The sequence below is a fragment of the Heliconius melpomene genome, chromosome 9 (assembly GCF_056956725.1).
Source record: "Heliconius melpomene rosina isolate 202511_hmr_F chromosome 9, ASM5695672v1, whole genome shotgun sequence".
NCBI classification, from domain to species: Eukaryota; Metazoa; Arthropoda; class Insecta; order Lepidoptera; family Nymphalidae; genus Heliconius; species Heliconius melpomene.
Window position 1 is genome coordinate 3,846,182 of NC_140397.1, and position 13,614 is coordinate 3,859,795.

At 32.4% G+C, this 13,614-nt stretch overlaps 1 protein-coding gene and 1 long non-coding RNA gene across 2 annotated transcripts; one reads left to right on the forward strand and one right to left on the reverse strand.

Moving 5' to 3' along the window:
* Positions 1–22: 22 nt before the first annotated feature.
* On the reverse strand, positions 23–6,854 carry LOC146536230 (facilitated trehalose transporter Tret1-like). Its single transcript, XM_085190104.1, has 8 exons — positions 6,625–6,854; positions 4,249–4,384; positions 3,778–4,006; positions 2,449–2,605; positions 1,980–2,197; positions 1,400–1,571; positions 713–999; positions 23–364 (listed from the first exon to the last, which is right to left on the reverse strand). The coding sequence occupies exons 1-8, from the start codon at positions 6,691–6,693 to the stop codon at positions 79–81; spliced, it is 1,554 nt and encodes a 517-aa protein (XP_085046230.1). The 5' UTR covers positions 6,694–6,854; the 3' UTR covers positions 23–78.
* Positions 6,855–7,295: 441 nt separating this feature from the next.
* Positions 7,296–13,414, forward strand: LOC146536231 (uncharacterized). Its single transcript, XR_014878258.1, has 4 exons — positions 7,296–7,329; positions 7,725–7,765; positions 9,072–9,210; positions 13,317–13,414. It is a non-coding gene; the product is annotated as an uncharacterized LOC146536231 (long non-coding RNA).
* Positions 13,415–13,614: the final 200 nt, after the last annotated feature.

Here is a 13,614-nt window from a genome sequence, read left to right on the forward strand (position 1 = left end):
AAAGCAATAACCGTAAACAAAATAAGTCACTTAAAGATATATTTATTTTATCTTATAAAAATAATACTTTGAGCCATTTCATCTTTTATCTTCTTTTCGTTTTCTAAATGTATTTATTATGGGATCGTCAGCGAAAATTCTAAGATTCCCCTTGTAATATTCCTCAATTTCTTGCAAGCTTTTACCTTCGGTTTCTGGCAAGAAGAAATACAAAAATATCGTTCCCAGGAAGCCGAAAGTGGCATATGTGGCGAAAGTGCCCCATAGTTTGACACTGCTTTCTAAGTTAATTAAAGTTTTTGAACCTAAAAATGAAAATAAGTAATTGCTCGCAGCCGACAATCCTTGAGCTGTAGCACGGCTCCTGTAAAATATTTTAATTTAGATAAAAAATGTATTATTCTTCTTTATTTTTCTTTGATTGAGAAATTAGTAACAATAATCGTATTATTAATATTTATTTTATTATTGACTATAATTAAGATCAAATTATTTTACAGGGGGTTATATAAGTTAATGATATCTAATTATTTCTAAATATACACATGAACATACAATTTAAAAATCATACAATTTCTTATAAATCTCTGAGAGTTATCTTTAGCACTTGAAAACTTAAGGAATAAAGGAATATTATTTAAATACTAAACTACTTAAGTACGACTATGTTTATACAAATATGTAAAAAAACGCAATAAAATATTAAAATTACCTGAAGGGGAACACTTCACCCAGCAAGACCCAAGGTATACCCAGGCCCGTGAATATAGTCAATAAGTACAGCAGTACTAGCGGCACCACACTAGTGTTCTTTGGAAATGTTTTAGGATCATATGAAAAAACTTTGTCATCTAAGTTTTGTCTCGCATATATACTGAGTAGCACGCAAACTATAGCGCTAGCAAATATTGATGAAATCGCAAGTTTTCTTTTGCCAACAATTCGGATTACAGCGACAACAAAGATACCCGTGGCAAATGTTAAAATACCGACCATTAACTGAAAAGTAGAAAAAACTTATGTTACTTTCACAGTAATGATTTGAGATTTGTATAACTAATATATTTTCATTTCGTCGCTTTGGTAACTAAGCAAAGCACGGCCTTTAGTTCCACCATTTAACACGTATGTCTCAAGAGTTCACAAGAAAGTGGGAAATGGAAATGTCGTAATGGATTGTCTCTGCCTTCCCTGTGATGCTCGGGATACAGCGTGAAGGTAACAACATTATTCGGAATTTCTCTGGTTTTCTTAATGTCTTCGCAATTTTTTATATTATTTAATATAATACATTTCTTTAAGTTAACTTAATTAATTAACAAAAAAAGGGGTAAGAATTTCGACCCAAAATTATTAACTACAACAATATTAAATAATGTATAAAAAATATTATACTTACTACAATCTGCTTTCCTTCTTGTGCCATACCAAAAGCTCCACAAACGTTTACCAGATTTGGCTTAATCGGTGTCAGTCCACTCATCACAAAGAACAAAAAGTACATCATCACTAATGACAATGGTCTTAGCGTCTCTTTGCGAAGCATCACATATCTAAACTTGAGCATACGTCTGAAATGAACATGGAAAAAAAAAGACTTTTTTAGAAAACGTTTAGTATTATATTGTTTGAAAATTTAATAATGTTTTACTAAATTCTAAAAGTAGTTTCATTCGTCTAGGTACAATTGAAAAGGAAGTAGTTATTGCAATTGATTCTATCGCTGTAATAGCTCAATTAGGTTTGTTACGTCGGAAGACCACAATTTGTCTATTCTGATTGCCTATAGTCCTCCTCAGGGAGGGGAGTTGGGAGGATTGCTTGCATTTAAAATATTTTAATGTCCCTAAAGTAAAAAAAAACATATATCAAGGATTATTCCTCGTTGTATCTATTGTTTTGTCACAACCTTCTAAGCTACTTACGACTATATTTAATATTATTCTTACATTTTAAATTGAATTTCATTTCATATTTACCTTTTAAACCAATTCATGGAATCATGTGGGCATGTTTTAACGTTTTGCTCTAGACTGGAGCATATTACGCAATTTTGTAAATTTTTACTATAATTGCTCAAATCGTCAAATTCTTCTTTAACGTTATCTGGTGAAGTCCATCCGCGGAGTTTGCAGAGAGATTTTAAAGCTTCTTCATCTCTTTGTCTCATTAGGAGCCAGACTGGCGTTTCTGGTGACTGCAAAGTTAAATATGACATTTCTATATTGTTAACATATATTTTTTCATTGCTATATTTAAAATGTAAGGCGCTAGAAATCACATTGTTAAATTATATTGAGGAAATACCTTTGTTGTTTAATGTCAATAACGTGTATTTCTAGTTCTTAGGAAAAAGACTAATTTGCAAATTCTACATATTTAGTTGATTTTTCACAGATTATCAATTTTGAAAGCAAATAGAAATAAAATAATTCAAAATATACTTACAAATATAACCATAAGCATAGATGCTATAGGTGCTACGAGACATATGAGAGCAGCAGTCCGCCACTCCACTATGGTACCCAAAAAGTACATAATAAGAATGCCAAAGGAGGTGCAGAATTGCGTCACAGTGCAAAGCGCACCACGGATTGAGGGTTCACTGTAAAGGAAAACTATAATTCTTAATATCCAATTAAATAAATCAACTTCACTCTGTATCCCGCACACAGCAGGGTAGGCAGAGGGAACCTAGTGTTAAAACACTCCGTTCCCCACTTTCTGCCGTATTTTGGAGGCATTTAGCACAACCGTCGCGTTACAGTCACACGACCAGAGCTAGGGTATGAAAATATTAGATCTTTTTCTCGAGTGGGAATCGAACCTATAACCTTTCCCGTTTTCAGTTACATAGTTGTTCCGCTGCGCTACGACTGACCTCAGATGAAATTGAAGAAATAAAATGAACTCATACCAAGGGAAAAATATTAAAAGTTTTATTTATTATTGAAATTAATATCTATTGATACTGAGAAGGTTAAAGTAGTATTTTTTTTTTATTTGAGCGTCAACCTTCTGTTACTGCCTTGGGTTTATTTTCAATAAAAATAAATACATAATATAATTATTGAATTAATTATTTTTATATATTTACAAACAATACTGGCTTGTTGAAAAATGGTGTCACTGGGACGCGAATATTTGTAAAAATTGTAAAAAGGAAAATTTCTAAATAACAAGATATTTATAATTTTTTTTAAAATGAGTATATAACAGGCAGCGGATCCGGAGAGGTGAGGATCGAGTGTGTTGCGAGAATTGGGGAAGGCCTATGTCCAGCAGTGAACAAAAGATGGCTGTCGATGATGATGATGAGTATATAAATAGATGCTGGCGTTAAGTTGGATATGACCGTTATGAACAATAAACTTAATAGGTATAAATACATATTTTATTTATTACAAGAATCCAAAGACATTCCATATAATGTAATTGTTTACATGAAACTTATAAAATAAACTAGTAGACTGAGATACCGGGCCCCCAGACCTACGTCACTTTAGCAAAACTGAAATTTTGAGCATTAATAGTCTAATATGTAGTTAAGACTGTATGCGTAGGTACTTACTAACTAGAAAAATTTCCCCCTTTCCCCTTTCATAACTATAAATATATTTGATAGTAATTGAAACTGACTTACCCTGAATAATTAAGAGTAATTTATATGCCATTATGAGTATTTCGAGATATTATCGCTCAACACAATATTACGAAATATCAAATTGAAGTAAAGACTGTTTCCATGATGAATTTAAATTATTATCCACAGCATACCTGATTTCTCCTACATATGAATTGATAGGTGCCTCCATGATTCCAGAACTAACACCAAGCAAGGCGTTGGCAGTGAACAGAGCTGGAATGCTCCAAGAGTAATACATGATAACCCATGCTATTATCATAGGTATATTGACGAGAAAGTTGGCTCTTTTCCTACCAAAATAGTCCACTACAGGCCCAGAGATGAGCGCACCAGCTGGCTGTGATAGAAATGATATACTTCCTGAAATAATGGAAGAATAATTATAAAATTGTTAGATGCTGATAAAATTATGCTAAATTATACATTTTTCATAGTTTGTTGAAAAATATCTACATTGAGTAAACGGTAACGGTACAGTGTCTACTATCTATCAGCTTGACACTAAATCCCACTCACAGCAGGGTAGACGGAGGGAACCTGAAAACATTAGATTCTCAGGTTCCCTCCGTTATCTTAAGTTAATTTTCCAAAAAAAAACTTACCGAACCAAGAAGCTTGCGTGTCATCTAAAGATAATCCCTCTTTGGCATTGAGGAGTGCGGGAATCATGATAGTTGAGAAGTTAATGGCCATTCCAAGGTCGAATAGCAACAAAAACGAAGAGGATGAAGCGAGAAACTAACAAAAGAACAAAAGAAAAAGAAATTAACAAATTGGGTGTAAAATATATTTTTTCAGCTTCACATTGTATGCCGCGTACAGCAGGGTAGGCAGAAGGAACCTAGTGTTAAGTTACCCAACATTCCGCCGAAATCTGGAGGCCTTTGTGTGTTGAGTGGCAAAACTCAACGCCGTTTGGCCTCGACGCCAGAGCGAAGAAATGAAAATATAAATATAAATAAATGTTTCATGTAATAACACATATCTTAATTCTGAAACGATATAAAACACTTAAATTTATTAAATTGACTCTTAAGATATCAGTATTATTTTGTTGAATTTTTACTTTCTTAAATATGTATGTATGTCAATGTATGTAGGCTAATATAATGAAGAATGAATTTAAAAGTAAATACTGCTAATAAAATTGTATCTTTCAAAATTTTGTAATTTATTTATAATCTCCTTTGTGTGTTCTCCATACAACGTGACATTGGCGAAGTGAATAGTGCTCAACTGGCACGCTCGAAGCACCATAAATAAAGAACCGAACCGAACCACTAGAATACTCCCTATTTTCTACACAATTTCAGAGAAAAAAAGCGAGTTAATTTTGATTTCCTTTATAGTGTCGAATTTGCGTTTTTTGTCGACGACAATGACTACAACGAGCGACAAACTGATCTTATAAGAGTTCTTTTTTTTCCTTATAATGTACGGAACCCTAAATACCCGGTTATGTGAATTCATACAAAAGAACAAAAAAAATCGTACAAAATACATAAATCTTCGTATTTTTTGATAGCGTTGACTTAAAATTTTATTTTGTGCTTCACTTTAGGGACGATAAAATAAAATATTTGATTATAGGTAATTTCAGCTTGACACTTCCATGCGATCTCGATACAAATGATCTTGACAAACGGACAGACAGACAACAATGTGATCCCATAAGGGTTCCGTGTTCATATCTGTACGGAACCCTTTAAATCCAAAAAAAATATTATAATCATTACAATAGAAAATTAAGTTAAAATGCGTGACAAATTGTTTGTCGAACTACAAAGAGTATTTGCTATGTTCTGTTTAAAATTCATACGCAAATACACGGATAATTAGTATACCAAATGTTTTTCCATTATTTATTTCCATATTGTTATTCATAATTTCCAACATAAACGTACGTAGAATATATTTATAAGGGTAAACAATAACGATATCCTTTCATATTTTTTTTCAGCTTTACGCTGTATCTCGCTAATAGCAGAGTAGGCAGAATATACGCGAAATATAGTGGAAAGCTGTATTCCGTATACTTGTATATAAATATTGAAAAGTATCAAAATATAAAAAAAAAATAGTATAAATATTCAGTTATATTATATTGTTTTGTATTTACATTTCGTATTTCTTGAAAGGTATTCTCTGTGTTCTCCGCCTGATATTTATTTTTATCTATATATGGACCGTTTATTTTGAGAGTGGTGTAAGTCCATTTTCTTTTGTTTCGAGAAAATTTAAGGTTAGTATATCGATGATTATGCAATTTCATTTACCGACCGATTTTAAGTTGTTCAAAACGTGGCTTTTTTTTGAGAAATTAAACACGGACTAGTTAACGGACGGATAAAAAATTAACATTAAATTAAGCATGAATTACGTGATAGCTCATTTTTCTCAAAAATGGTCTTACACCACTTTCAAAATAAACGGTCCATATATAAAATCGAAAGGTCACTCACTCATTCATCACGAAATCTCAAAACTACCAGAGCTAGGAGTTTCAAATTTTGCACGGAGGTTGTTTATAGGACGTAGGTGCTCGCTAAGACGGGAATTTGCAATATTCGACTTCAAAGGGGTTGTTTTTGGGGTTGAAAGTTTGTAGGAAACTTCGTTACCACAAATGCTAAGAGTCTCAAATTTTGCATGGACGTCACTTATAGGACGTAGGTACTCATGGAGGCAGAAATTAATAATAACGTAGTTCACGCAGGCGAAGCCGCGGGCGCACCGCTAGTATTATATTAGTATATATCATAATATCTTGTCACCATTAATAGAAATAAAATGCTAACTGCTCTTGCAAAGTGTAATATAAATTATTAATAGATAAATATTATTATGAGTTCTTAGAAGTCAACCTGTTAATACCATACAATAATAGTAGTTATATTAGCTCGTAAATCTAATGATTGTTATCATTATTGAAATAATATTTTATATATTAATTATAAAAACGTGAAACTATCACATACCTGAGACGCTACCGACCGAAGTCTACTCGCTCGCGGAGAAGTCCCATCGATTTGCAATTTAAACACCATTGTAATTATTTTAAAATTATTTTTTTTCACAAATAACAGTTATTTATTATTTCTTCACTAAAAACAATTATTTTTAACTATTTTAAATGAATTAAAGGTACTGGCCGCGACATTTTCCGATATCGGCGAGGTAACACGCCTGGCACGCTATAACGAATACTGTAAAGTGAGTTTGTGGTTAATTTTTGTAGGGCGAAGAATAGATTCTCTTTATATTGTTATCAGTAACGCTAAAGACATCTGTCGTTTACATGTTAATGAGAGAAGCTTCAAGTTTATATATGATTTAAAGGAACGCCCAAAATAAATACTTATTCATACTACTGAATGACTAAATATTAATATTTTGGAAATACCCGCGATAGGTTGTGGGTTCATTTCACACTCGCAGAAATGAAATATTTAACTAATATTTTCATTTCGTCGCCCTGGTGTCAAATTGTACGGTGTTGAGTTTGGTCACTTATCAGGAAATGCCTCCCGAATTCGGCGGAAAGTGGGGAGCGGAGTGTCTCAGCACTAGGCTCCCTCTGTCTGCTACAGGCGGGATTTAAGCTAGTGCTGTAAATAAAAGAAGAGATATACCTAGTTTGCTTCGCAAAATGTTTCGTTTTATAGAAAATTCAGTTCAAATAAGTATACTTTTCAATTTGGTTTCAGTTCAAATATTGCATTTCTAATAAACTGTCATCATATGTATAGCTTCACGCTGTATCCTGCACACAGCATGGTAGGAAGAGGGAACGGAGGGCTAAAACACTCCGCATCCAATTTTCCGGAGAATTGCGGACGCCATAATATTATTTCTTTGATAATAAAATAAAATATTGTACTAGACGCGAACATATTTTTTTATTTTATAGCCCTGTTCGTGATAAACAGTAAATTGGATATTTTTTTTCCAATTTTATTTGAGATCGTATTATAACATTGTATTATGTTGTTTTGTATTTTATTATTAGGTAAGTCGTGTTCCCCTCTCTAAGTGTAAGTGTTATGGCTCATTGTATAATGTATATAATAATTTTCAGTGATACACGTTGCCGTTCGTTCGAAGCAACATCTGCAAGGCGTAAATATATTTTTTTGTATTTTAATAGATTTTTTATTAATTTAAAGTTGAAAATTCAGTTATTGATTTAAATTAAATTGTTTTAATATTTAAATAAAAAAAATATTTGGGTATTTAATTAATTTTTGTTTTCATAAAATCAACAAAGTTTCATTGTGGTTTGGTCACAGATAAAGTAAGAAAAAAAAAATACAAATACATTTTTATAGCTTCGTGATCAGCTGGGGAAACCTGGGAACCCAATGTTAATACACTCTGTTCCCATTAAGACACTTACGTTCCTCACTTTGCTATTTATACGCATTTTGTAGCGGAACCCAACGCCACATTACCAGAGCGAGGAAATAAAAAATATTGAATATTATTATTTTCTTCATATAAAATCGTATAATTACATTATTGAAGGCATTTTATATATATTTTACAACGTTAACGACATAAGTGAGTTATTGTAAACATGTTCTTAGAATTTACAATTTAAACAATTTGCGACATCTTTGTGATGTTTGTACACTTATTTGCATTTAGCATGCTATGTGTAAGAAATTGTGTGTAATAAAAAACCGGCGAAGTGCGAGTCGGACTCTGGCACGAAGGGTTCTGTACCCATTATCTATGAAAACGACAAAAAAGACACGATTGTTTTATCGGAGGCTCCCTTTACTATTTATTTTATTCTTCTTTTTAGTATTTGTTGTTATAGCGGCAATAGAAATAACTTTTATTTGTAAAAATTTCAACCATCTAAATATCACAGTGTATGAGATACCTGGTGAAAGATAGACAGACAACGAATCTTAATATTGAGGTTCCGTTTTTTCCTTTGGGTACAGAACCCTAACAATTAGAGAACCTTGATTTCGTGGTTAAATATATAAATAGTGTCCTAAACGTGTGAAAAATTAAAGATGGACTACTGTAGGCATATATGCAGAGACATTTCGTTCTCCCTTTTGCTCTTGAGTTCGAGACTGCTTGTTGAGTTTGCCTTTCTCGTGTGAGAATCGAACCTGCAACGATCACGTATTGCCAATTTGTATATGTATATTTTTTAATTTTTTTTTGAGTACTGGATCCCGCACACAGCAGGGTAGGCAAAGGGAAACTAGTGTTTAGACACTTTCCCCATTTACCGCCGAATTCTTGAGTCATTGCGTGTTCAATGGCGGAAATGAACGCCGTGCTTTGCCTCGTCAATTGTATATTACTAAGTATGAACCTAAATTTGTTTATTCATGTAAATGTAATTTGTAATACGATAACGGGATCAATATCGTTATACTTTACCGTTATTTTATTTTTACAGCCAATAAACTTTTGCGATTTGGCTTCGACTTGCCTTCATGGAGGCGCATCATTGTGTGGAATTTCTCCTAAAGATTGCCATCGACGACGGTTCATGGACCTGTGTGATATGTACGAATACAATTGTGACAGCAATGCTGGTATGCAGTTATATATTTTACAAAAAATATTTAAATAAATTTTCAAGCATTGGAATATGATAACAGTAAATATTATAGAGATAAGGATGTTAAGAGAGTTTGTACCCCACATACCGCCTAATTTCATTTTTTCCCCGTTCTGGGAATCCAACCTACAACTGTTTCGTTTGGCTTATTTACGGCTGCGCCTATATAGCCACAATTATGGATTTATTTATGAAATTTTTGTTAAAATCTACCCAGGTATGTACCTACTACCTACCTACATGCGTTTTTAATAAATATTAATCACATTTTAATATATCCACGCTTATATTAAGATAGGAATAAATAAAAATATTAAATATTTAATTTAATTTCTATTTGAGTGGGGATTGAACCCGCAACCTGTCGTATTTAGAGTCGCACGCTTATTCCCCTGCACGCGCTGGTCTCTTATTTACGCAAAAATTTTTATATTCGAATTTTACTTTCTCATTTAGATCTAATTAATCGTTTATAATATAAAACTGAAAATGTCATCATATGTTTATTTAGGTTTAATATGATAGCTCAGTATGACACATAGATGATCTACATACATCTCAAATATTCATATGTGGTGTCATAGATTACCTTCTCTTGTTATCTATGACTCTTTCCAACATTTATTTAGTTTTATTACCTTCACGCTTTCTCCTGTATATTGGAAGGGAGGCAAAGGGAACCTAAGGGGTGTTAAAATTCTAAGTCCTATCCCTAGTTTCCATCCAATTATCGAGACGAGATTTGTGAATTTAAATAAAATTACATGAAAGAAAAAAGGCAATAGTTTTTCTATTGTTTTATTTGTAATTTTCCGTAGGTACTTTGTGTATCGACATTGATAAGAAAATCTTCATTTAAATACAAAAAATAAAAAGACACGTGCTCAAAAGTATTTTCTCGTTATCCTGGTCGCCTTTTTTCTGTGGGTGGAGCAAAATAACGTTTTAAGGCATTCTTATGTTTCCTTTCTTTTCCTTTTTTCAAGATTTTCAAGATAGATTCTCGAAAAAAGTTATTTATCTAATGCATATTATATCAGTTTACATCGTTGTTACAAAAATCTCAAATAATTGAGGGCATTAATAAACGCCTTGATTGTTTCTCGTTATTAGATTAGGTTATTGATTTTTAATGACAGTTAATTGATTCCTTTGTATTTAAATAGAATTTTAAATTCTTATAATGCTTAATTAAATTTTATTAGAATTATTGATTCTCATAAGTATAAAACGAAATCACCATCGTGGCGCAGCGGCACAAGGGTGTGACTGTAACGCGACAGTTGTGGGTTCGATCCCCACTCGAGGAAGTGAAATATTTATTTACTTTTATATTTCCATTTCTTCGCTCTGGTGTCGAGGCAAAGCGCGGCGTTAAGTTCTGCCAGTCAACACGCAATGCCTCCAGAATCCAACAGAAAGTGGGGAACGGAGTGTCTTAACACTAGGTTCCCTCTGCCTACCCTGCTGTGTGCGGGATACAGCGTGAAGCTAATTTTTGATATGAAATCTTTTAGCCGGGCAATTTTATAAAAATGTAAAATTGGCTCTAAGCACACAATGAGATTGAAAATGAGGAATAATATTTAGAGCGATGCATATAGTACGGTCGACAAGTTGTGGCTCCCTTGAAGTTAGGCTTTCTGACTTATTGTATTGTATATTTGGGAGGAAAAAATCAAAATTAAGAAAAAATCTTAAACTCAAATGTCTGCTTTCAAACTTAATAGTAGCCACGACACGTCGAACATACTATACGTGTCATACATAACGGGAAATACGTAAAGATAAAACAAATTTTAAATTTTAAAACAGTGATCGACGTAGGCCTTGGATGTCTTGGATGTAATGTCTTATCAAAATGTGGCCTTCATTTATTGTTCTAGTATTTATCTATATATATAAAATCGAAAGGTCACTCACTCATCACGAAATCTCAGAAACTACATGTGCTAGGAATCTCAAATTTTGCACAGGAGTTATTTATAGGACGCTAAGATAGGAATTTGTAATATTCAACTTCTAAGGGGTTGTTTTTGGGGTTGAAAATTTGTATGAAACTTCGTTACTACAAATGCTAGGAGTCTCAAATTTTGTATGGACGTTATTTACAGGACGTAGGTACTCATGGAAACAGAAATTAATAATAACGTAGTTCACGCAGGCGAAGCCGCGAGCGGGCCGCTAGTAAATATATAAAAATAATCTATTTCCATATTAACACGTTTTTATTAGTTTCACTACAGTCATTAATTAATATAAGAGCAAGAAAATCTTGTTTTGACTTTTCACCTAAGTACCTCTTGAAGAATTATTTCATTGTAATTTTGCTGACGAGTCCCGGATTCGAGGACCAACGATTATATCATATTTTCATTGTATCGTATTCAACAAATTATTATCTTTATTATTTATTTATTATATATCTTTTTATTTATTTATTTATTTATTTATTATATATCTTTTTTTTATTTGTTGTTTTTATTTTTTACAAAATGTCGGTCATAGTTATTATGTCTGGATTTCAGCTTATCTATATAGTTTGTTTACATTAAGCAATATTACATTTTTTTATAATTCGTCGGCATCGTAGCGCAGGGACAAGCATATAACTGTAACGTAATTGGTTGTAGGTTCAATTCCCATTCGGGAGAATGAATGAATATTTTCATTTCTTCCCTTTGAGCTAAAAACGCGGCCTAAATTCTCGCCACTCAACACGCAATGCCTCGAAAATTCTACGGAAAGTGGGGAACGAAGTGTCGTAACACTGGGTTCCCTCTGCCTACCCTGCAATATGTAAGATCTAAAGTTGAAGCTAAAAAAATAGATAATAAATAAATAAATTTCAACCTAATATGTTAATTATAATATACATATCTTGTTTATAAAATTTGTTCTACTGCCATTAATATTATTACCTTTTGAATTCACATCCGAATTAATTCAATTAAAGTAACGGTGTCAAGGTTATTAAATAATCTAAAGCATATAACTAAACGTTTTAAATGATTATGTTTTGTTAAGATTAGGCGTAAAATATTAAGAGAAATAGGTTAAGTCAGTCATTAAAATATTTTTTTAGTCTTTTTTTAGCTTTAGATTTTTTCCCCGCATAGGCAGAAGAAACCTAGTGTTAAGAACTCCGTTCAAACAATAGGATATTTTGATTGTATATGCAATAGACTAAATATAAAAGGCTCCCTGGTGGTCCCTTCCGCCGTCTACATAAACGGATATCGAGATTAATCTCTTAGGTATTTTTAAATATGTGAAATAATTAATATTTTGACATTAGGTTATCTCTATCTTTTCATGATTTACCTTCTGTAAAAATCGGAAAAAGCTAAAAAGTTTATTTTATTAATGTAGGTATATCAATTTTGAAGCAAAGCGTATATTATAATAAATATCTAAACAATTTTACAATGTAAAACTTTGTGAAATAAACCTATTTTTCCATTTCTTATGAGCAAGCGGGACATTATTTAAAACAAAAAAGCATGGCCTCCAATGAACCATGGCGGTTATATTAAAATATCTCCTTTTTTACTAATAGGTACTGTGTTTTTTTTACTTTTTTCTGTCAAATTTTCAAAATATTGCAAGATGAGAGGCAGACATGAACCTAGAAATGGGGGAAGAACGCGCTGGCGTATAGCTTGTGCCAATTCCAGAAGTTTTATCAACAAAAAACTAAGCCTGAATTAAAAAAAGAACCTTTACACAAAAACATCACTTCAATAATAATGACGAGGTCTTCACTGGAAAAATTTTTTAGATACACTCGTATGGCAGAACTCAACTCGCGCTTTGTCTTGTTACCACAGCTAAAAAATGAAATTAACTCATTCCCCTAAATGGAAATTGAACCCATAACCATCGCGTTTTCTTTCAAACGCTGTACCGCTGCTCTATAACGGCCTCTATCAAAATATCAACATAGTTAAATTTATCATGATGTTGAAAGATGATATAAAACTAAATTGATAGTATTATCATAGATATCGAAAATTATGAAATGTCTTCCATATATGTCATACATATACATACATATGTCTGTTTATCGTTATCTTTTAGAATATATGACGAAACTGTCAAATACATGCCCCAGCGGTCAGCAAGATAACAGGTGCTGAAGGACCAAAAAGTTGGAATAATTGTAAATAAAACTTTTCTTAAATAGGAATATTGTTTCATTTATTTTCAATTATCTTTTTATTTTATTTTTTACGTTCTTAGCTTGACACTATATCTCGCACATAGTAGGGTGGGCAAATGGAAATTAGGAACCGAGTGTTAACACACTGTTCCTATTAAGGCACATTCGTTGCCCACTTTTCGCCGAATTCTGGAGGCATTGCATATTGAGTCGAGG

What these genes read in the sequence shown, in the direction of transcription:
- LOC146536230 (XM_085190104.1), bottom strand. Translation starts at nt 6,693, where the DNA reads ATGGTGTTTAAATTGCAAATCGATGGGACTTCTCCGCGAGCGAGTAGA. An exon ending in TTCGGTCGGTAGCGTCTCAG is followed by an intron (nt 4,385 to 6,624) that starts GTATGTGATAGT and finishes TTCTTTTGTTAG; the next exon opens with TTTCTCGCTTCATCCTCTTC. An exon ending in TCCATGAATTGGTTTAAAAG is followed by an intron (nt 1,572 to 1,979) that starts GTAAATATGAAA and finishes TGTTCATTTCAG; the next exon opens with ACGTATGCTCAAGTTTAGAT.